Source organism: Nelumbo nucifera, chromosome 3 (genome assembly GCF_055504915.1).
Source record: "Nelumbo nucifera cultivar China Antique chromosome 3, China Antique-T2T, whole genome shotgun sequence".
Classification (NCBI taxonomy): domain Eukaryota; kingdom Viridiplantae; phylum Streptophyta; class Magnoliopsida; order Proteales; family Nelumbonaceae; genus Nelumbo; species Nelumbo nucifera.
In genome coordinates, this window is record NC_142651.1 from 4,407,130 (window position 1) to 4,430,944 (window position 23,815).

Genomic DNA, 23,815 nt, shown 5'->3' on the forward strand with positions numbered 1-23,815 from the left:
GTTTTTTATATCGTAAATATAGGGAGAAAGTGTAACGTCAGAGCCGAGACTATTCTTTCTCTGTAAAAAATGTCGGAGGTTCTCCCTCCAAGCGAAACTCGCGAAGAAAAAAAGCCTATTGAATCGCAGGCGATCCAAGACCAGGCCATGGACCAAAATCCGAGTTCTTCTAATCCTCAGGCACAGGAATGGGAGATCAGAGCTCGAACCTGGCTTTCTACCCTACCGAAGCGAAGGAACGTGATGATGAGCGAGATAGAGGCTTGGATTAGCTTAAACCAGGCTTCTCTACCAAATGACCTCAAGTCGTTGCCTCGATCACAGCTATATCAGCGGTTTCTCTCCATTCACAAACCCGTTCGACGGTGTAATCAGGTTGAGCGATCGTTTCATTTTTACTGAATTCATTTTTTTTCGGGCATTATTGGATTTAGGTTAGCTAATTCGATAGCACTTCATAGATGCATGTCTGGGGTTTGAGAAATTATATCCCCCGACTTAGAGAAATACGCTGATTCATTGATTACTGCTATGTTCCCTTGGTGATATGGCAAGCGAAATCCAGTGTTTGACAATCTGAACAGAATTCTGGTTTCTAGTTCCTTGTATGTTCTGGCGATAGTCAATTTCCTTGGCCGCGTTTTTACACCCCGACACAGGGTGTTTTCTGTATACATCATGGCATTGTTGGGTTAGTAGCTGAAGATTCTTAGACGTTTCGGCCTTTGCCTCATAGTAATTATCCACATGGTCCATGGTTTAACATGTAAAAGATAAATAGATGTTTTGTGCAGTTGAAATCAAGTTGGTTGAATCGGGACCTGTTATTATAAAATTCGGGTCTTTTCCTCAACCTCTTTCACGGTAGAGTCAGGAGTGCACGGAAGGAGACAAATGAAGCAGCCGATCTGTTGGCTTCCTTTAGTATAGGAACGGAAGGAAGTGATCCAGTACTCTAGATTTTTCTATCTGCCCCTATACATATCGTAAAAAAGGATGCAGGAATAAAAAGGTGTTTAGAGGCATTGAGTAGATTATTGAGAAGAGCGAGTGATGTAAAAAGGTGTTTAGAGGCTTTAGATGGGCAGGGATAGCAAAATGTTTTTCTCATCACGGTTTGTGGATAATGTGATTATCATGTACGAGTTTCAGGGTGTTGTTGACATTAGAAACTTTTAGTGTTCTAGCTGTGTTTGAGATGTATCAAAAAATAGCATTGCAGGTATCAACATCTTTTTGGATAGGTAATGGAAACCCCATCCGTTACGGAGAAAAGAAATAAGAAGATATGAGGTGCCTGAAAAGCATGAAAAATACAAAAGAAAGGGGGAGGGGTTTAAAGTCAGACAAGTGAAGTGACAGCTCCTCTCCCTTTTTGAAAATGAGCATAAGTGAAGTCCAAAAACTAAAAGCGACGTCCAAAACTGTCTAGAAACAACCCAGTTAGCAATGCTGAGAAATAAGAAGATATGAGGTGCATGAAAAGAAAAACATGAAAAATACAAAAGGAAGGGAGAAGGGTTTAAAGTCAGACAAATAAAATGACAGCTCCTTCCCCCTTTTGAAAATGGTCACAAGTGAAGTCCAAAAACTAAAAGCGTCCATGTCTAACACTGTCTAGAAACAACCCTGGTAGCAATGCTCCCGAGTGAGGCCTTCCTACACATTTCAAATTTCAATCCAATCAAAAAGAACTAAGCTCACCTTCTTGATCCCTTTAAGGCATATGTGTAGAGGAGCAGTGCCCTTGTCCTGTAAGATAGCAGCATGCCTGTCAAATATCCAGTAGAGCCACACCCCTTTTTGGATAATGCCCCTTTATCCATTGGCTACCAGCTTCCCCTGTTTTACTCAGCCCTTTGTTCTATATTCTGATCTTACTTTCTATGGGCTTGATCAGATCCTTGTCATTGGTAGGAAGAAGCTTTACATTGTCATAACTTACAGAAGTTGACTAATTGCATTTCTTTGAAAGCAGTGCCATATTTTCATCAGTTAATTTTCTTTATGGCAGGCAGAAGAAATTAATCAGGTTGAAGCCCCACGAGCTCGCTTTCAACGCACTGATCAATGGCTGCCAGTATATTCATGGTTAGAAACATTGGACAAGAATGAAGTAGTTAAATCTAAAGAAATTTCTGAATGGCTATCTGAGAACCCTAAGGTCAAAGAGCAGTTGTATGCAAAACATTCTCGTTATAATTTGATGCATTACGTTCAGAAGTGCCATTTAAAGATATTGAGGAGGCGGGAGAAACAGAAGGTATAACATCATTGATTTTCACTTCATTGTCATTTACATTTTATTGGAAAATATTCAAGTTATTGTAGTTGCACAAGGTACACAGATGCTGCATTTCTCTTTCTTGAAAAATTCTGGATGACCTACTCAACATCATAGTATCCACTTGCACAGCTTTAAGACAGTTTATTCCATGGGTCAAACAGTTTATTGAAAATTAAATATAGGAATTTTCTTACTCCAATGGTGATTCATGATCCAACCCCCATAATCTTGGGAAATCCATTAAGCAGAGTTTTTCCTCACCATCTGATTGATTGGATTTAGTCTGAAACATGGACAGTATACAATGTGGCATGTTCTGAATCAATTTATGGTAGGAGAGTGAGACGGTCCCCTCTCGACCTACTTTCTTCCCCTGTCTCTGTAACTCTTCCTTCTAGGGATATTGTCAACTTACCAATTTGGATTTCTTGAAATCTCAACTACCATAGAAATACTGGATGCATTGAGTTGGAATTAATGACAACCTTCTTGACTCTTAAATATGTATGCTTCTCTCCTCATGGCCTGGATGTTAGAACATAGTAATCAATTTGGTGGACCACTCTCTTGCAAGTCCTATGAAGCTTTTCCTCTCATTCTCGTGATATTTTCTCCCACAAGGTGGTAGTACAAGGGATGTTATGCCTTTTCTGGGGTTAAAAAGGCCATTATCCAATGCTGATCCTAGTTAGAGATGAAACTTGGGTGGGCGGGCTTGGGTTGAACATCTGTAGTTTAGATTCTTCATATTGGGTACCTGACATGCACTCCTAATCTCAGCCATCTGAGGTCTTGGGAGGGGTGAACTAGATGCAGACCTACCATCTTGCATTTCTTCTACATGACTTGTCTGCTGTCAGACTTGAACATGAGGTTTCACAATTGTTGGCCAGAGATTTTATCCATGCACCAAGCAATTTGCCCCTGGGCCCTTTTGGGGGTAAAACCTTCAAATGGTTGATGGTCCACCAGGGTCCATAATACTTGTGCTATGCGTCTGAGGAGAAGAAAGGACCATACCTGCTTATTTCCTTGTGTTTGTATAGGAACAACAACCACATTTTCATTCATTGGAACATGACCAAGACTGCATTGTATCATGCTTTTAATCTTTCAATTCTCTTGGGCTCCCCCCATGATACCATGCATCTTGCATTGCAATGGGGTGGATTCCCCTTGGCAATGGAGAAAAATACTTACAAAGTATTTACAGCTGTGATATTAGCAGTTTGAGAATAAAGAATGAGTTAACCTGTCAATAGAAAACATGCTATCTTGAACAGTGTGGTATTGGAAGTTTACAGCCTTGCTTTGGTGTTGTTTTGGGGATTTCATGCAATGAATTTAAGGGATTGAACTTAAGGGCATGATATTTGATTGGAAGGGGTATATTTTCTCCTTTCCTCACCTCTAAGAAGCAAGAAAGATGTCATCCTTCCTATCCAGACAGTGAATTTTCTCTTTTATTTGGTAAGAATTTATGAATTCATAGAATAGGAAGAGAAAACAGAGAATAACATGGTTAGTGCCAACAGAAAAGAAGAGAATGAGCAACAAAACCTAATATAAAAACAAGATTATATAAGAAAAACTAACAAATCAGTGAAGATGACAAATGTAAGTCATTCATAAGTCCTAATCCCTCCGAACAGGACTACTGGCCATTGAGTTGGTAGTTTTTGGAGTTTATTTGAAAAAGATGGTCATTCTGGATGCCAAGCTCTCATCTCACTGTTAGGATTCTCAAGCTTGAGGGTCATTAGAGCTATTGCTCATCCATTCAATGAGTGCCTGAGAGTCAGCCTTCACCTTAATGCACTTAAGGTGGAGCTATCATTCATCACATAGAAGTCACCTTTCAATGTTTCTGGCTTCAATGGAAAGAGCAAGCTTGAGATCCTAAAGAATAGACATAGTGCCAGCTTTACAAAGTTTTGCACACCAATAGGACCATAAAACTGCATGTAGATCTCAGCATCACTGGATAACACCAATCTCAGCATCACTTGATAGTCTTAGTTAGAGGATGGCCATTTTATAATTCTTGTTTCTTAGTCAATAACTGGTGTATCTAAGTTTCTAGACTCTAGTCAAATGATGTTGATCTTTTATCAGACATTAATTTTATAACACTAGTTGCTTACTTGAACAGGGAGTTCCATACTCTACTGCAAGAGCTCGTACTAAGGATCACAATAATGGTGTAACAGCGGCAGCAGTACCGTGTATGTCTGTTTTTGATAATATCTTTACTGTGTCCAACTATATTTATGATATCAATTTACATGTTTACTGGATAGATAATTAATTTTTTGATGGTGTAAAAGGATAAGGAGAGAATGAAAAAGGTATCCTCACGGTTCACAATTTCTCTGAAACATAGTGAAGTTTCCTTGTCATTTGCATATGTTCCAAGTTTTGGTGAAATATTGTGAAGAATCACCAATTTTACCCAAATCAGTTGAGAACAATCATGAGTAACAGAGCTAGAGAATGCCCTACCTACAACTATTTGCATAAAATAACAATATAAGTATCAACACCTCTAACTAAGGGCCCATTTGGCACGTCTTTCCATGTGGTCTTTCGGCTGTTTACAAGCCTGGAAGACTGAAAATCGTGTATTTCCGTTTGGCACGTGGAAGATCTAGCCACCAAAAGATGGGACGCCGAAAATACATGCGAAGCCCATTTTGGGCTGATTTCAGGAAGCTCCAAATGAAGCTTCCCGCATCTTTCGTGTTTTAATCTTGTGCAGTAAGACCTGAAACGATGCACGGAAAGACACGCGTCTGCCAGACGGTCTTCGAGCTGCCCAGATCTTATGTCAAAAGCTCAATGCGTCTTTTGACTGTCAGAGCTACAAGAAGATCTTCTCAAAAAGACTTGCCAAACGGTCCCTAAATTTTTTCAGAATATTGAACTTATTAAAATTTATAATTAATTTAAAGATAATTGGTTCTTTATAATAACCATACAATAACAAAGGTGGTGTTTGCCACATTTTCAGCACGTCTTTCAGTCTGCGGGAAGCTCAAAAGGCCAAAAAATGGTCTTTTCCTGTTTGGTATTGCATAGGCTGAAAAACCTGAAGACGAGTGTATGGAAAGACTGAAGAAGCTGAAAATCAGGAAACTTCAAATGAAGCTTTTGGTCTTTCCGCACTGAAAACAACCTTCTCAGCTGTTTTTAACAGCCTAGTAGACCATGACGCGAACCAAGCAGTCTTGGTCTTTAAAGACAAGACCCCAAGTGCATCTTCTCGTCTACTGGGCTGTTGAAAGATCTACCTAGAAAATACTTGCCAAACAACCCCAAAATATATCTATGTAATAGATTGTTAATTTAAATCATAGACTAGAAGTCTTAATTAAAATTTCAGTTAGTGTATGATAATTATAGCATTTCCACAAGTACTAGAGATCTGTTTGATAAAAACATGCACTTATTTCCTATCATGTTGAGTTGCACATGCAAGTGTACTCGTATTAGGTAGCAATAATATGGGTGCACAAATCAAGGTAGGATGATTAAAATCACCTCAAGCAAAAGTGGTCATTTTGCAAAGATGTTTCAATTGATGTCAATTTAAGAATTTTTATCTTTTGTTATTTGTTGTACATGGTTATTTTGTTATTTTTTGGATCTTGAGTGTGTAATTGCACCTCTTTTAATTTAAGAAGTTTAATCCGGATGTGGTAATGCTTCAGGAGTCCAAAAGAATGGATTTTGATTGCAGATGGGCAAGGAGTAGGGGTATAAAGTGGGTGGCTGCTCCCTTGTGGGGTTCCTTAGGAGGGATTGTGACCTTGTGGAAAGAAGATTTACTCATAGGTGTGGATGAGCTAATTGGAGATCATTCCGTCTCCCTAAAGTTCAAACAGGTGGACAATGGGTATGAATGGGTACTAACAAATGTGTATGGCCCCAATGACTATAGGCAGAGGGAGAAATTATGGGAAGATTTGAGTGACATTAGAGGCCTCTGCCTTGGTGTGTGGGAGGGGATTTTAATATAGTGAGATTTACAGAGGAAACCAACAACCCCAGACAGAGAGTGACAACAAGTATGAGGAAGTTCAACCAATTTGTGGACTCTTTTGAACTTAAAGAACTTCCTTTCCTAAATAATAACTTCACTTGGTCCAACCTTCAATCAAGGCCAATTTGCTTTAAGTTGGACAGATTTTTGTTCTCAACAGATTGGGAGGAACATTGGGGCAATATTACTTCTAGGGCTCTCCCAAAACTTATTTCAGACCACTGGCCTATAGTGTTGGTCAAGGAGGAAATAAGAGGAGTTGGGCCTACCCCTTTCAGGTTTGAAAACATGTGGTTGATTCATCCAGGTTTCATTGAGAAGATCAGAGAGTGGTGGGAGCAAGCTAATCCAGTAGTTGATTGGGAGGGAATGAGGTTCCACAAGAAACTTAAAATCACAATTAAAGGAGTGGAATAGGCTGGATGTATCCATATTCCCTCTTTTCTTTTAATTTAATGAAGCTGGTGTTATTGATAAAAAAAATTGCACCTCTTTTAACATTTCCTGAAGTTTTATAGATAAGTTTGAATTTCCTCAAATTCTTCAAATTTCTGTTTGAAATTTATGGAATTTTCCTATTTGCACATTGTGGTTTCTTAATGAAACTTGCTGATAAAAAAATTCCTTATGAAACTGACACCACAATCCATGGATGTCCTAATAAACAAGGACAGAGTATTTAAAATAGGATCCATCTCCAATCATTTAGTCTTCCTTGTCATCTTCTTGAACTTTTTAAGGGCATCTGGCACATACATATTTTGGCAGTGGATCTTTCTTCATATTTGGATATCATTCTCTTATGTTCTGTCCATATACCTATGGCAAGTTGGAGGTAAGAATTTCCTTTAAACCTGTTCCCTAGGCCCTAAGGCCTGTCAGCAAAAATCTCCTTTTTTTGATAAGCAAAAACCTCCTATTTTCTCCCTTGGCTATTGTAAAACATATGGAAAAGGGAGAGTAATAGTAATATGACCATGCATGACAAGGTTGTGGACATCCTCTTCATCTTCCATACATGTTATACATCAATTAAGTTTTAGAGATCTGCATGCTTATAGCAATTTTTTTGGTAATAAATAAAAGAAAAAATTTTATTAGAGTACAAACAGGTGATAAGATATCACCCCCCAAAATAACCAATGAGGACCCAAACAATACAACCCTTTACCCTTCTTAAAAGACTTAAATACATGATTCTTTTCTCATAAATTACACAAATTAAAAGACAATACTGTACCTAACTCAACTCCTAGACTTCATACCAAAACAGAACCCAACAAACCCCTTAAAGGTTCCCAACCCAAACACAAAACTTGGTAGAAAACATCAATCAGGTATACCTTTTGGAACTTTCTTCATTCAAAAGAATATCTCTTTTCCAACTCCCAGAACAATTTCCTCATCATATTTTCCCCTCTTAATACTGAAATCCCTAAAGCCTTGCTTACTTGGACCCTGGTTTCCACTACCTTACGAGAATCAGGTAATCAGTGGTAAGCTTATTGTCAGGGACAATTGTCCATATAAAGATTTCAACTTTTGCAGGGATTGGGTTCCTGAGATCTGATCAACTTTGCTTCTTTACCCCTTCTTGCATAGTGATAATAGTTATAATCTTTTCTTTTATTTCCTTATTTCTCACTGTGCACTTGGTTGCAAAGAAAATGAAAGAATGGAAGAGAAAATCTAAAAGTAAGTTATATTACTAGTTTGGTTTATAAGGGAAACCAAAGGAGAAAAGGAAGCTAAGACAAATAGCAAGGTAAAATTTCTCTTTGATCTCTTATTTTTTTTTTCTTGTAAGAGGTAGAGAAAGCAGAGGAAAACAGTACTACAGTAGAGAATGAGAGGAAGCAAAACTGGCCCCACTCCCTCTGTTGTTTTTATTTGTTTTTTTTTTTCACTCTTGAAGATCTCAACCAAAAGTAGTGTTAGTGTTCTGATACTTTTTCATTCTTGTAGCCACACTTTCCATTGTTGTTTGGCCAGAAGACTCACAACTTAGATTATTTTTCTGGAAATTAAGATTGTAATGCTTTGAAACAATTACTGGACATGATTTTGGCTTGGAGTCATGAGGTGTGGAATATCATCACTTCATCAATTATTTCTTTGCTGAATCAGTAGTTGAGTATTACTTTCTTTTAAGTATGGGATATTTTTCTTAAAATTGAACAGATTGATGGTAGTTTCTTTTGATCATTCTTTTCTCAAATAACTATGGCAATACCTTTTGCATATTTCACATCTGTGTTTGAGGACATGAGGGGGCATTCTTGAATATTTTCCAGTCTTCAAGCAGCTAAGACCTTGTTGTTATCCAGACTTGTGAACCTTGGCTTTATGTGGCCTTCTACCTGTTCATTCTCTTCCTAATACACGCCTTTTGGCATGTACTTAGTTCCACCTGTAGTCTGTTGACCTGTTTCTAGGAAGTTGCTCATTAAAGATGAGATGGAACTAATCAACATGGCAATTTGAAACATCTCTCTCCTAGGGGTGTTGGAACATATAGTACTCAGATGCCTGCATGTGCTCAGGGTTCTTACACTAGGCACACTAAAGAATACTTTTTATTTTACTGTTTATGGTAGTATAGGCATAAACGGAAATGAGGACAAATATGAACTGTTTCCTTCAAGCTCTGTATTGATTTTTTGTTAAAATTTTGTGCTTGAATTCAAAGGAACACACTCTGTGACTGTTGTTAATAGTAGTGATAGAGGCCTTTTGTACATGGGCTTGTCCTTGTCATTACAGGAAAGAAGAAAAATATTCCTACTATTTGTATTTCTCCTGTGCTTTCTGAACAAAATATAAATTTAGAGTTACTGTTTGGGTTTGACCAACTTTAAACCAATGCCATATATTTGATTGAAATGACATTGTGGAAGTTCTCAGTTATTGTTTAGTTAAATCAAAGAAACTACTGTTGAATTATTGGATATTTTTGGGAAATCAAGCAGTACTAAAGTTCACCTGATGTGAAGTCATTAGCCTTCTGGCTAGCCTACCTTGGGGCTTGGTAGGATTTAAATTTAACCCTATAATGTCTTCTTTTTCAGGTAATCCTTCATCCAATCAGTCAAAGGATAATGACCTATATTTAGCTAGACGAAAGGAGGCCTGTCGTAGATATGAACTGTAAGTTGATAACCTTTCTCACTCTGTGTGCGTGTGAACATGGGTTACTAGTAGTCATTTAGCAAATTTAGGATCTTCCATGTATTTAATTAACTTGGAGCTCAAAACTCCAAAGTCAAAGGATCCTCCAAGTTTCTTTACCTACTTATTCATGAAAAGGTTTGGGCCTAGAATTCCTTGCCACATGTGCAAAACAAACTCTTTTTCAAAGATTACTAGATTAGATTTAATATTGAAAAATATTTTTTTAACAGCTAATCTTAATTGTGAAAAATCGCCAATAGAAGATGGGACATGTGGTCAATTCAATGGTTCTCCTATCTGATGGATGTTAGATCGGCTACAGGATCCCTAACATGCCAGAAGTAGGTAGTTTGTGCATGATACTGGTCATTACTTGTATTATGGTAAAACCTTGGGCTGGCAAGCATGAGAGCGCAGGTTAGACTCTGAGGGCAGCCACTTTGTGCAAAAAATGCCGAAGGTTTGGACTGTACCTAGTCTTCCCCTCCCAAGACCCCAGATAAGTGGGGCCAACATTGGGTAATGGCCTTGATATAATTACCTTGTAACAAAAGTAGCAAGAGACAACTAGTTACGTCCTGGTTTATGAGGGACAAATTTGGCCATCTATTGTAGTAGTATATATATTGATTCTTCTTAAAACCTTTACTCAAGAAAATAGTATATGAAATATTACCTTATTTGTTACTATACTATTTATTCTCTAATTTCCAAAAAAATCATTCTCCTCATAATTTGAGTTACAATTTAACAATAAAAAGAATTGAGTTACAAAATTGGCCTTATATATATATATATTCTCATTTCTATACTCTTCAAATACTCTTTTGCTATTCTGTTTTACAAAATAGAAAAAGAGGTCTTCCATGTGCCTTGTGAAGGACTGATCATATTGTCCCTGTAACTTTTTTCATTTAAAAACTATCCTTATACAAGGGGTTATATTAGGCATATGACCATGGGGCTGTTAAATAATAGCTGAAGGGGCTGCACAGAATGACCGACTTATTCCTTTGTCTTTCAGTAAATAAGTTGTTAAGTTGGTTTTGAGCTCCTCATTGGCTGAATGGCACATTGGATTAGTGACCTGAAATATTCTATTATATGATAATTTTACGCACTAAAAGACAATAATAGGTTATTCAGTTCAGCCACTTATGCTGTTTATCAAGCGGCTCCTATGACTTTTTATCTTAAGTTTCTCCCCGTAAAGGGGGGTAAAGAGACAAACTTGTAGGTCTTTTTGCCCCAAACCGGCAAACCCTATTTCCGATGACCAAGTAACTGAGATGATCACTTGGTGTTCCTCTAAAAATTAGGCACAGTCCCCATTAACCCCATTGATGTGTATCATGTAATACCCAAAATATCCATATATCCACTTGCAGACTGACTGTTTTTAATATGGTTCAGTTTAAAGGATTTGGAGAACCATCTTTCCAGCTTCCTTGCAAAACATAAACAAGTGAATAACTGAAGGGGATCGGGTTCACCATCGCTGATCTGCATGAATGCAAGTACTCTTGTACTCGGTTATTATGGCCTTATGGGTGATGAGTAAGCCTGGAAATGCCAAAATTTGCTGCGTCACTATCACAAGGGCGTGGGATTATGCCACTTAGGGAACTGAAGCTTGCATCTCTGTGGCTCCTACATATGATGAAAGGGGGGAGAAAGAACAAGGAGAGTCGGAAGTTGATATTGTTAACCTAGCACAGCCCTACTCTGAAGCATCTCCAGGAATTTGTGATACATCTCCAAAGTCATTAAATCAGGCATAAAATGTTGAAGATGGCAATATTAGAGTGCCTTGAATGCTTAAGTTTTTGCATGCCTGAGATGAGAAACCAGATTGGCTTTATTTGAGACCCTTTTTTAGTTCTTACAAGAGGATAATTACTTTCTGTTGTTTATACTTCAATCAATTATTGAAACCCTCCGACAAAGGGGTAAAACCATTTCCTAGCAAATGGATTGTATTGCCTTGGTTTAGCGGTAGTGGACAGACCTAAACATTACGCATTTCTGTTTCCTGGTCTCTCTCTAGTCCACAACCCCCCCTAGTTGATTGCTCAGTAAGTCTATATTCCGAGTCCTGTACAAGAATCCATAATTGATCCGTCTTTTCCGAGAGGCTTGTCAATACACCTAATTGTTGATGTGTAGTGTAATGGTTAAAATGGTTCATTCCTCATCTGCAGTAAAAATTGTTCCTTTTTCCTAGTCGAACGCCTTCTCTTCTGGTTCTGACCTCTTAATCCGACCATCGGATCTGAATTTTGGATTCAAAACCAAGCCTGGGAAATTTCCTTGAAAATATACCTTTTCAACGTTACTTATATTTTCGGCTTCCAAGATTCCTAGACAATTATGTGGCAACTCCCAATCACCAATCCTGGGATAGGGTTTCTTCCTCTTATTCTGCTTTCCTCTTAGAGTCCTACTATTACATGGAAATCGCGACCTTCAATAAAGTGCCAGCACGTCAGTGTTTACACTAAATTCGGAGCATCCAATCAACATATTTTTTCCCTTCTATTTCAATACTGGCGTGAGTGGCGTCTTCGGATTTCATTGATATCGATGTTTTATCATGGTTCATACGGACCCGATCTACTCCGGATCTCTTGCCCACCAGAATCCTGTTCACGCCTATCCACAATACACTACTCCCCATGAATTGAGAACATCTCCCCCTACATAATACCATGCAGAGGATGAGATGTTCTCCATGTATGGCTGTGATAAATGTGGACAGGGTTTTCATGAGCAGAAGATCCGGGCTCGACCTGATCACCCAATACATGGCAATTCTTCTTTCTTCGTTTTCATCTTCTTCTTTGAGGGCATTCTTTCGCTAAAACCTTCTTTGCGCTATATGTTTCAAGTATTCGGTCAAGCTAATTAGTTAAGACTTAAGAGTTCAAATCCCACCACGCAGATCCCCAGTTTCCTGGCACCTTCAACGTAATTCGTGATGCAAATGAGCCCTAGAACCTAGATGATACTATTTTTTCTTCTTTTTGTTATTGTGCTTGTATAGTTGTATAGACGTATGGTATCTTTCCAGATTTTTTAGGTAAAGATTTCTTCAAGCAGTCAAACATAAAAGACAAGCAACTATGATTTGGGTGTCGAAAAAGTCTCTTTCTTGGAATAATGTACTATCCGTTCAGCGGATGCCCGGATCACCAAGAAATAAATTTCTCCCCCAAAAGTAGGGTTGAAATTGGACGGTCGTCATAGAAGTAGTAACCAATTACGTAGGTTTCGAGGGGTTTGATTGTTCAAATCCTTTGATTGGATCAAATTCAAATATTACTAAATTCAATTCATTAAGACCGATCTGGTCTGCATGTGCAAAAATAATTTTTTTAGTATTAACCTTTTTAAAACCAGGGCTCAAATGTACTTATATTTTTCTGCCTATAATATATATATTTTAATATTATAGATTTATGCTAATTTTATATTAATCTATTAATACTTGAGTTGAATTAGATTCCGTTTTTTGATAAATAAAATATAAAATCATATTCAAATTGGACATCTAAATACATAAAAAATTGAAGTCGAATGTGTTTTATAGTATGAAAATTGGATTTTTATTGAATTGGATTCAGATGTACCTCAATTCAAAGTTGATCCAATTCATTTGCAAGCCCACCAAACAGTTGCACATTTTAAGTGATCAATAGGGATTGTAATGCAGTAGGTTTAGGGAGAGTTTTGTAAATTCTACTCATCTCCTTACACCTCTTAAGTTGTATTCTTCTCAAGATCCGTAGCAGGTTGGATTTTTAAAATTTAAACCCTTTCAAATATGAAAATGCAAAACCCTCCTTGACCCTACCCTCATTGCATTTGAGGGTGGGGCAGATCGGGTTGATGGGTTGGATCTAGAATGGACATCTAATTTCTTATTATTTTTTAAATATAATTAATAAATAAGTAAAACAACATAAATAACATCAAAATTTCTGATTATTTGATTAAAACATGTAAAAAATATATAAACTATCAGTTATTCTTTGTATTAAATTCAAAATATTATTAAAGCCAACATCTAATACATAATTTCATGTGATTTCCAATAATGAGTCAGTGAAGGTCAGGTTTTGTAGGATACCGTATCACCCTTATAGATTATAATATATAAAAAATTATTAACCCCAAAATCCATTTTTCAAATAAAAAACCACTACGTCAAGGCGGGTAAAGCAGATACCATCTGGCAGTGTAGAAATTACCACCCTTTTAGGACACGTTTATTGACCGTGTTATAAAAAATGGACTAGCATCATGCTATTGAATAGGAGACAACATTTGGTAGGCCGAAGTCATTGACTCATTGCTGAGTTTGAATCACCTACCAACAAAATATGTTCCAACCCACTATCAACACAATCTCACTCCGCACATCTCATATATGGCGGGCCACAGTCTTAGAGTGAGATGTAAGGGGTTAGATCAAGTTGGTAGAGGGTTGGAGCATGTTTTGTTGGCATATCTCAACTCCTCATCGCTAGTTTAACATAGCTTTTCTTACAATGGAGGCTCCTATTAATGTGACTGAATCTGTTGCCCCTCCCACATCTCTGCCGTGACATTACAGCTGTGTATCGAGAATATCTCTCTTATCATTCATGAAAATGTTTTCAATAAACGGTTCGAACTTTTGTTGTTGTGTAATAATTTTAGTGTAAATTCCTGAAACTTCCTCTTAAATTTATGGTTGTTGTTGAAACTTCCTTTGAAGTTTGATAATTGCAATCACTTCTAAATTTTTTGACATAATTGCAAGTAGACCCCTTTTGGTAGAGTTTTCCAAACAGAGGGATGAAAATGTTCAATATATCCATACAGTTACTTCTAACCAAAATGTTTGTTTTCTAAATTTTCTTTTCATATATAGATGATTACTCCAAACCTTCCAATATTTTACTCAAAAAGGAAAAAAATCCTTCTATTGTATTTTCTAAATTTGATTTATTTTTCAAATTTATCTTTCATATCAATTACTCAAACTCAAAGGTAAAGCTGCAACTTTAAGTTCTCTTTGTTTTTATTGTTCATAAATTATATATACATATATATTCAATAAAAGCTAGCCTCAATATTATTGTGTAAATATTTTAAACATTTTCATGCCTAAGATTCTACCACATGGGGTCTATTTGCAAATGTATCAGAATGTTCAGGGAAGCTGATTGCAATGACTAAACTTTAGGGAAGGTTTCAGCCATGGTGATAAACTTAAGGGAGGTTTCAGCCATGGTTATAGACTTAAGGGAGGTTTCAGCCATGGTTATAGACTTAAGGGAGGTTTCAGCCATGGTTATAGACTTAAGGGAGGTTTTAGCAATTTATCTATAATTATAATCCAAATTAAGAAAGTGGTCAGACCGTCAGAACTTGCGTACAACATCAGCAATCCACTCACTCCCCTAAACCTGTACATTCTTGCTTCACCCAAATCTGTGTGTCTGTCATGAATCGCACTGAAAACCTTCAAAACTCTCAATAAAATCAAAATCAAAGTCAGCAAAACGCTCAGCAATATGTATGCTTCCGATGCCATCGCTATGCGTTCGGGAGCCTTGGAGCAATCCAACATCATTACTATGTTTGCCATAGAGAACTCACCCCGCGAATGTGTCCTACTTGTGGCAACGGATTTTTCACCGAAGCCGGATGTCTGGGCCATTGGAACTAACCAAAATCATTAAAACCAAGGTAAATTACTGGATTTTAAAATTTTAATTGCTTCATTTCTTCCTGGCTTACTAGAAAACCCAGTTTGAGCTTGATTGATCCTATCCTCTTGTTTTATCATTGACTTCGATGATGTTTATTCCTGGCTCATCTCTCTGATTAATGATTATTAGAACATTCCGCTTTTCCAACTCCCATAGTTTCCCACAGAGGTCCTCTTTAATTTGATGAAATGTCAATCAAAAGAGTTTAGGTTGTGCACTGCTGTAGTCTAATTAAGCATGTACAACAGTTAGAAATCATCCATTTCAGCAATCTTTACTTGTTACAGAAATCACGAATCCCTCGAGGTTCAACAGTAAGTTATAAATAATTGTATGGACATCTTTTTTTTTTTCAAACCAACACTGACACAAAACAAGCTGAACTCATTCTTTCCACATGGCGAGCGAGCTTCTCTTCTAGGGTTCTAGCTTTCCCAATCATACACGAAAGCAAAATTTATCAATTTGCTGCTTTGATCTTAGAACTTACAGAGTTAAGGAGATGATGGACCAGAATATGTTGTTGATAACACTGAAGCTGTGTCTTCTGTAAAAAGATGTGAAACACGTCGTTGTTTACCTAACATCCTTGGTCCCTGTGCCTTCTTACTTTGTTTTATGATGGATGTTCCTTGACTTGGAGTGTTGATGCAGCTTGATCCTAGCTGCTGAATCCCCATGGAAAGCCTCCTGTTCATGGGACTGGCACTGCCAAAACCTCCATTTGAGTTGCTGTTTGAAACACGTTGACTGCTTGTGCCAGGCCTAGTTACGAATAAATTCTCTTGTTCAATTACCACCTGGGTCTGCGCCCTCTTCATTTCCTGTAAAAGAAGCCCTCTCATTAAAAAACAAGCAATGATAGCGAAGAGGTCTAATGTGCATTTTGTTTCGTGACGAGATGGTAAATGGTAATGGCTTTTTTAAAAGATACAATAAAGATAATTTATTTCTAATTTGGGAATAAAATAGACCAAGAGAACAAATTGAGACCGATTATGCTTATTCAAATCAAATCTTGAACCTGCAATGTTTCTTATGAGTAGTAAGCGTACTCACCCTTTGTCTTTGTTTCTCCTCTTCTTTTTCCTGCCTTATCAAATTGTACTCTTCCAACATTGCCAAGAGAGGTACCTATAGAAAAAAGGAAGATTTTTTGTACAAAGAGTAAACTCTGGATGGTCTTATTATGATAGACTAACAAATCTAGTTAAACCCTATATAGTTGGGATAAGGCAAAGTTCTGAGGAACCAAAAAAAAAGCAGCTTTGCATTGATGTTCATCAAATGCCATTGTTTTCGGTAGCATGCACCTTCTATTATTCCATATTAACACATTATAAACCTACACTGAGTGTGTAACAGAAATCAGGTCCTAGAGTTTCTAAATGGCCATTTGGTAACAGCTGAAATGGCTGAACTGAATGACTTATTGCTTTGTATTGGTGAATAAGTTGTTAAGGTGGTTGTGACTGGATACAAACTTAACCTCCTAGGTTGTGACTGGATTAAAATATTTAATCCACTAAAAGACAAAGCAATAAGTCATTCAGTTCAGACACTTAAGCCATTATCAAATGCTCCTAGGTGGTTAGGTCCTAACTATTTGGGGTCTTGGGAGGGTTGGACTGGATACAAACTTAATCTCCAGTATGTTAGCATAAAATGGCCTCTCCCAGATTCAAAACCCTCACATTTAATCAGCTCAAAATGTTACCATCCTACTAAGCAATGAGCCTTTTTTTTTGTTTTGTTTTTTTTTTTTTTCCAGAAGCTGGGTAAAAAAAAAGAGTAGAATGTCTCACCTCATCATACAAGAACACTTTCTTCCTTTCCTCTTCCCAGGCCTTAGTCCTTTCTATCAGTGAATCCACTAAAGCTGCATTCATACCACATAGATGTCAATGCATAATTGCATATATGATCAGTCATCACCATTACAAACTTGTTTCATTGTAACCAATATAGGTATGGTTTTTCTAATAGAAAACTAGATGGACTTGACTTCAAACTTGGCACAAGAGCGGAAGCTTTTAATTTCTTTACAAGTAACTTGTTAGAAACTTGGGCTGCTTATTTATCATTTGTTCGTTCAATACTAAGAAATGATTTTCAACAATTTTTTATTGCTAATCCATTAACTTGCTTAACTGAAACAGAAGATGCCTGAGCCTGATATGTTCAAATGGACTTATCCAGTCCTTAGGGATTTCCTGTTGAATCTGAGTTTTTTGAACATTAGCCAGCTCCTTTTTCTCACCAGGGATTTTGCTGACTGTTATTCTGGCACGTTCTGCACGCTTCAGGTTCTTATGAGCACCTCTACTCACTGAGTACCGATTCTCATCCTGAAATCATGTGTGTTATAAATGAATTACACAAGCAGTTATGGGTAAAGCTAAAATAGTGTAGAATTTTTATTTATAAAAAAAATAGTGTAGAATTTTGGGTCTGGAGAAACTAACCCTGCTGTATTCTTCCAACCAACGCTCCTCATCACATGATAATATCCATTTCTCCACTTTTTCCATTATGGCCTTCCTACTAAAGGCCTCTTCTTTTGCCCTCAATATCTGTTCATCCATGCTAATGAGGAGATCGGCATGATCAATCTCCCCTTTAGTTATATGTAAGTCCATGTAGCACTAGTTCAAAATAAATAGAATACCCAAAAGGAAAATGATATGCAACTCGAAGGCAAAAGCACTTGATCTCACCAGAGTTTATAAGGCTCATTATATTATCCATCTCTGATTGCGAAAGTATCTCCATGTGTGATCTCTTGCATATCTCTTCAAGTTCATTCTGTTTCTTAAGGAAAAGCTCTTTCATTTTGATTGCCTTTAGCTGATCCAGTCTTTCAACTTCAGCCTCAGCCTAGAAAATTGACATACCTTGTCAAACCTTGTTTTAGTTATTTATACCTTGAGAACTGTTAATGGGTGATCTATTGACCTGCAGAATGATATCAACGGCAAGACTTCCCATATTGGAAATTTCATCGGCCGAAAAGGGCATAAGATTAATCACATGGGAAAATAGTCTGCGGTCTTCATAGGGTGTATCCATAAGACTCCACAGGTTTGTCAATGCCTTCCCAAGTTTGTGAAGCTGCAAAGATTGTAAAGATGGGTAAAATGCTCCTAGAAAACAGCAAATGTTATGGGTAATATATGAGGAAGATAATTTTAATTGTGCCTTCAGTATAGTATGTTTCTACTGTTTGATAGTAGTGCAGCAAGTATCATCTAATGGATTTGGTCTTCACTGGCACCTCTAATGAATTATTTTTTGTCTCTGACTTTGATGTTTCAACCTCAACTCTTAAATACCATTCTTAAAGAGAACATTTGTAGGGACATTTGATCTTTTGGCATGGTTAGAAAGTTGCCTTTTTTAGATAAATTATGGTTTGATGTACTAGGTAATTATTGCTGAGCCAATCTAGCTTGTGGACGGTCATTGTCTTTTGTACTCCGAAGGAACATTTTTTTGATCAAGAATGAAGTTTTCTCTGCAGACAAAATGCCCTCATTAACCACTAGATCTCCTGGAAAGTTGAAGCAAACTTAAAATTGAGTAGATAATCTGGAGTTGCTGAATGACTTGAAAATTTTTAAGCTTGTAGAACAATAGGCTGCTTTCCATACCCCAGCTTGAGGCATAATATCATATTTAAATTGGTTGGCCATATAAGTTGCATCTTAATTCTATCCGAAAGGACTAAAACTTATAAGGAAAAAAAGGAAAACATGAGATATTTCTTGCTTTGATCGTGGACTTGGTATTCTATGTCAAAACAGATCTAAATGCCTTGATTTGAATATGCTAGTCTGTTCGATTACCATTGCAGAAGCTAAACACCGTGCTTCTTTGACATAATTCGTTATGCCCAGTTTACTTTTGAGATTGGGTTCACATGTTATGTTGGGATTTGCAATAATTGCGCTTTTAAATTGAAGTATTGTAGGTGTAAAAATTTATTGTAGCTTTTCCTAATTTAGTTAGTCTATTAAAAATTTCCTCTTTTAAGTGGGTTGAATCTTATTAGAAAATAATTAGGAATTACAGATTTTAGTCATATTAGGAGCCTACATTTTCCACTCCAAGGAAACCAATATGTGGCATGCACAGAACCCCATTGTATCTATCAATAGGGGTTACATATTCTCCTTGACATTTCTATTCCGCTACTTTTCCCTTCATCCTAAACCATAATTTGCCACAATTTTCAAATTTCCCAACCCACCTTGCATCAGTTTATTTCCTGATTTCTAGCTGTTGACTGTAGACTAAATCTTTATTTCCAGTACTTGATCCTTGATCTAAGCTTCTGGATGTTTTGGTATTTCTGAACACCACATATTTTTTTTTTCTTCTCAAACCCCCAAATTCTGTAGCTTCCTCTAATCATGCAATCACCTAATGCATACCACATTTTTTGGTGTGTATCCATTGTTTAACATTAATTTCCTCTTTGTTATTCCTCTCGGTTTGTTCCCTACATAAGATTCCTGAATTTGAATTATCTTGACATTTTAAAAACAAAATGAAAGGAAGTTAGCCCTAAAATGTGAAGATTTTAGGGTCAAGGAAGTTGGTTTTCCTACAACCTCCCCCAACCATTTTCCTATTGTTAAAATTCTGTATATCTTCCTGTTGCTTAAAGCCTTAAACCTTGATTCTTATACCTGGAAACCATTTTTGAAGTTGCCTAATAGGGGTGGGTTTGAACCGAGCCGAGCCGAATATCTAGCTATTTGAGCTCCGCCTGGCACAAAAACATGAGGCTTGAGTTTGGGCCCGAGCTGGAGCTCGAGCTTGATTCGAACTAGAAACATGAGCTTGAATTCAACCCGACTAGAAAGCTCATATGACTTTGGCTCGGATCAAGCTTGATGGTGAGAAACTTCATATACAAAATAAAAAAGTATACATGTAAAAATTATACGCATTAAAAATTAAAAACAATTCATATAAAAGATTTTATATATAAAATTCATACATATAAAAATGATTTATTATTACATATAACATATTAAAGATATTATATATAATATAAGCTTTATTAGGCTCATGAACTGCTGATCTTCATTGGGCTTGAACTTGGTTCAAAGCTCGGTTTAGACCGAGCCGAATCAAGCTTTTTACGAGTCAAGCTCAAATAGCTCCTGAAAACCTCGGTTCATGTCACCTCTATGCCTAAGTACCATTGTTATATGTCATTCTGTTGGGTCTAATTGTCCAGATATGAGAAAAGGCATGGATGCTGAAAATTGATATATCTTACCCATTTTAAGCAGTTGGCAACATAAAACTGAGGAATATACCTGTTAAGTTTTTAATTAATTAATCAATTACTATTTTATGCATCACAGATGAACAAAGATTGAATTATAGGCTTATGCATCACACTAAATCTCAAGCTCCAGATCCTACTATTAGATAAGTTTGAACAGGGAGAAATACTAGTAAGAGTTACCTTCTCAAGCCTCTTTTGCTTTTCTTCTTCAAGAGCCTTTACAGTACTGTTCAGCCTAGCCAAAATGGTATCACTTATGTTTTTTGACTTCTGCCCACATGTGTCATCCAAGCTTGGATGGACCTTTGTGATGATCTCGGAGGAATCCATGCCCAAAGTCGCAGAAAGGTTGTGGATGGCACTTGTATAAGCTTCTACTTTTAGTAGCCTATCACTCTGAAATCCAGGAAAAAAAAAAGACAAGAAAGGACAAAACACACTTGTTACATTCTTGCATACCAGTCACTACATGGAAACCGTCCAAGGATTGCAATTTGTGTACCTTCTCCTTGTGGAGTTGTTGTAGCTCCACCTGGTACTCCTCAAGTTTCTTCAGAGAAAGGTCACTCTCATTCACAATGACATCGGACAGTGAAACATTGAGCTCTGAGTTACCTGCTATTTCTGCAGATATTTTCTGGATTTGCATCTGGACATCTTGGAACTGTTTCACTCTCTCTTCCTTCTTTAGCTGCATCTCCCTCAGGGCTGGGGTGATTGAATCCAACTGCTCTTTCAGTGTTCCCCCTGTTTTATCTGGCTGTTGTACAGAGAATATTCAGAAGTTAGAGCCCATGTTACCATGTACATATATGCATGGCTACTACTTCAGACTAGGAAAACGGCCTGCAATGTTTCCTCTATATTAGTGCTCCAGGTGGTAAAAGAGTCTCCACAAAAAACCTTCCAATCGGATGATCATATTCAATCAATCATTGAACTTTTTCTGAACATGGAGATCCTAGTGACAAGTGAAGCCCATTAAGATTTAAATGGCAGATCACAACATACTTTGGTCATGTATGCAGAAGAGCCAGTAGGATCCTGACTCTGGGTCTCTGGGATCTGCCCCTCATCGAGACATGAATCTTACTCTAAATGAGTCTTTTTTTTTTCTCTCTTCTGCAATATTGGCAAATTTATGTTTATCTATGAGTACTGCAATGCAATTCCACCTTGACAAAAAGAGGAAAAAAAATGGGAATGATCAGAATTTACTTCTTAATTGTTTACACTTTACAGAGATACACCACCTAGCATAAACTGACCCCAACTCTACAAAGCTTTAACCCCCACTATTTGAGATCGGCTTTATGTGTACTAAAAGGTGAGATGAATTAGCCTACCCGTCCAGGGTGAGATCGTTCTCCAAGGGACAGAAGAAGATGCGTGAATTCAGCCTCCGAATCTGCCAATGCTTGATGCAAACGTGCTCTAGACATATTTGCACTGTCAACTTTTCTCCTATAAATTTCCAGACACTCCTGTTCAAGTTCCATGAGGACCTTCTCTCTTTCAAACTCATCTTGTCCGACCTCATCCCAGATTAACTATTCCAAGTTATGCAGTGCAGTAAAAGAAGTGGAGATCAATAACAGAGTACGTATAACTCATTAAAGAAAGAATATACAAATAAATTAAACGAAAAGTCAATCTACCTGTAGTTCCTGGAGCAGATAGCCACACGAAGTCTCCAGGGATACAGAGCTTCGCAATTTTTCTGGCATGTGAAATGATCCCATTTGACAAGATTAAGCAATGATTTCTGAAACAGCTGCAGTCTGCTACCCTGGTTCTTCAAATCTTGGGGTCAGAGAGAAACTCCGATTTCTCAGAGTCAGAGAGTGAGACACTTGATAAGAAAAAAGGGTAGAGAGAAAACGTGGAGTAATTAAGCAGAAGAGACGGGCCATAAATGGTGGGAGCTTTGGATCTGAGTTTTCCCTTAAAAGACAAGACTGGCAAAAGGTAGGTGATGCTGAAGCTTTGGGTTCAAGGATCAGCCCTTCCATCTATCATTCTATCTCCAGGGGTCCTCGTTTCCCTCTCTAAATGTTTTGAATTTAAAAAAAGTAATGAAAGTTAACCACGTCTCTTTTTTTTTTTCTTTGCTAAAGTTAGATATTAAGCTAAGGTTTCATCAAATGTTCATTGATGATGATACTTATTAAGTGATACTTTTTAGCTGCAGGGACGTGATTCTGAAGCAACGTAAAAGAAAGATTGATAGTTGAATCTTGAATGTATACACAAACACAATACGAGTCTCTGTTCGATACTGTTCCATGAACAAGTAACACTTAACAGCTATGGGGTTCACAGTCTGGTTTGATTCGGTTTAGAGGATATCTCAAATCAAATAATTAAACTATAGTTAGAAATTCTCAGACTAAACCAAACCAGTACGATTTGGGCCATTCTATTGAAGTAGAGTTTTGAAAGTTTCAGTTTGTGGTTTGGTTTGATTTCTAAATTCAGAAAACCGATTCAAAATCGTAAACCGGAGTTTAAAATTATCCCAGACTAAACCGTTTCAAGGTCAAAATCAGACCAAACCATCAATTTTAGTTTGGTTTGATCGATTTAATGGTGTGGACCATGATGAATACCCCCTGGTAACAACCCATTTAATCTTCTCCAAGGAAGTAGATATCCCACGATTGATACAAGTACTCACCTTCCGTATCCAGCTCATACGAATGCTGAACCTCTCACCTAACAAATGATGGCTGCTCACTAGTGGGCCATAACCAAGAAATTGCGCCACTCAGCCTGGAGGTTGGATGACAACATCTAATATGTAAAGTACGCAATGGTTACCCAGTTGAACTGAACAAAGAGATTATTCTTCCTTCTTGCTTTTCTCTTGTCTTCTTTTTTAGATTAATTTTATTTTGAGTTGAGACTTCACCATGTATGGGTCTCCGTTGTCTCAATCTTCAATATAACATCCCACCTGATTCACCTTTAGAATATCACATTTTGTTTGAAGTAAGCAATTGTATTCATGTGTAGATCTCTTTTTCACATGTTCTTGTTGGTTTACATGACACCTTCAATGTCCAAATCAAGGATAAACAAATAAAGAAATAGAAAGAAACAACGATAAAACATTAAAACAAAGTTGGAAGAATATGCTTAGAGTGTCAAGGCCCAAAGATAAGGCAAAAGGTAGAGGGTTAACCAAGTGGCCTCTCATTGTTCCATAATCCATACATGTAATAATAGAAATAAAGCCCATTAGGAAAAAAAAA

General features: G+C 37.2%; 2 protein-coding genes and 1 long non-coding RNA gene across 4 annotated transcripts; 2 read left to right on the top strand and 1 right to left on the bottom strand.

The window, feature by feature from the left end:
* Positions 1–17: 17 nt before the first annotated feature.
* LOC104592894 (ribonucleoside-diphosphate reductase subunit beta) lies at positions 18–11,522 on the top strand. The gene is made up of 5 exons (XM_010252428.3): positions 18–375; positions 2,015–2,263; positions 4,440–4,512; positions 9,398–9,476; positions 10,914–11,522. The coding sequence occupies exons 1-5, from the start codon at positions 70–72 to the stop codon at positions 10,975–10,977; spliced, it is 771 nt and encodes a 256-aa protein (XP_010250730.1). The 5' UTR covers positions 18–69; the 3' UTR covers positions 10,978–11,522.
* A 3,373-nt stretch (positions 11,523–14,895) lies between these two features.
* Positions 14,896–20,988, top strand: LOC109114398 (uncharacterized). Its single transcript, XR_002022447.2, has 3 exons — positions 14,896–15,236; positions 18,221–20,730; positions 20,854–20,988. It is a non-coding gene; the product is annotated as an uncharacterized LOC109114398 (long non-coding RNA).
* On the bottom strand, positions 15,439–23,538 carry LOC104592895 (65-kDa microtubule-associated protein 8). 2 transcript variants are annotated; one of them, XR_016083887.1, is made up of 11 exons: positions 22,220–23,538; positions 21,908–22,111; positions 21,064–21,321; positions 20,742–20,957; positions 18,215–18,370; positions 17,977–18,136; positions 17,725–17,876; positions 17,411–17,607; positions 17,065–17,138; positions 16,319–16,393; positions 15,439–16,083 (listed from the first exon to the last, which is right to left on the bottom strand). XR_016083887.1 is itself a non-coding variant. In XM_010252429.3 (11 exons), the coding sequence occupies exons 1-11, from the start codon at positions 22,301–22,303 to the stop codon at positions 15,754–15,756; spliced, it is 1,797 nt and encodes a 598-aa protein (XP_010250731.1). In that variant the 5' UTR covers positions 22,304–23,144; the 3' UTR covers positions 15,439–15,753. The 2 variants fall into 2 exon arrangements, 1 of the variants encoding a protein (XP_010250731.1); XM_010252429.3 differs by having other exon boundaries at positions 17,520–17,607; positions 22,220–23,144.
* Positions 23,539–23,815: the final 277 nt, after the last annotated feature.

Bases quoted from the DNA above. Each gene is read 5' to 3' on its own strand.
- LOC104592895 (XM_010252429.3), bottom strand. From the start codon at position 22,303: ATGGGATCATTTCACATGCCAGAAAAATTGCGAAGCTCTGTATCCCTG. The intron at 22,112-22,219 runs GTAGATTGACTT...AACTTGGAATAG, and splicing joins ATCTGCTCCAGGAACTACAG to TTAATCTGGGATGAGGTCGG. The intron at 18,371-20,741 runs GTAACTCTTACT...CAATCTTTGCAG, and splicing joins AGCAAAAGAGGCTTGAGAAG to CTTCACAAACTTGGGAAGGC.
- LOC104592894 (XM_010252428.3), top strand. From the start codon at position 70: ATGTCGGAGGTTCTCCCTCCAAGCGAAACTCGCGAAGAAAAAAAGCCT. The intron at 376-2,014 runs GTTGAGCGATCG...TCTTTATGGCAG, and splicing joins CCGTTCGACGGTGTAATCAG to GCAGAAGAAATTAATCAGGT. The intron at 2,264-4,439 runs GTATAACATCAT...TTACTTGAACAG, and splicing joins GGAGGCGGGAGAAACAGAAG to GGAGTTCCATACTCTACTGC.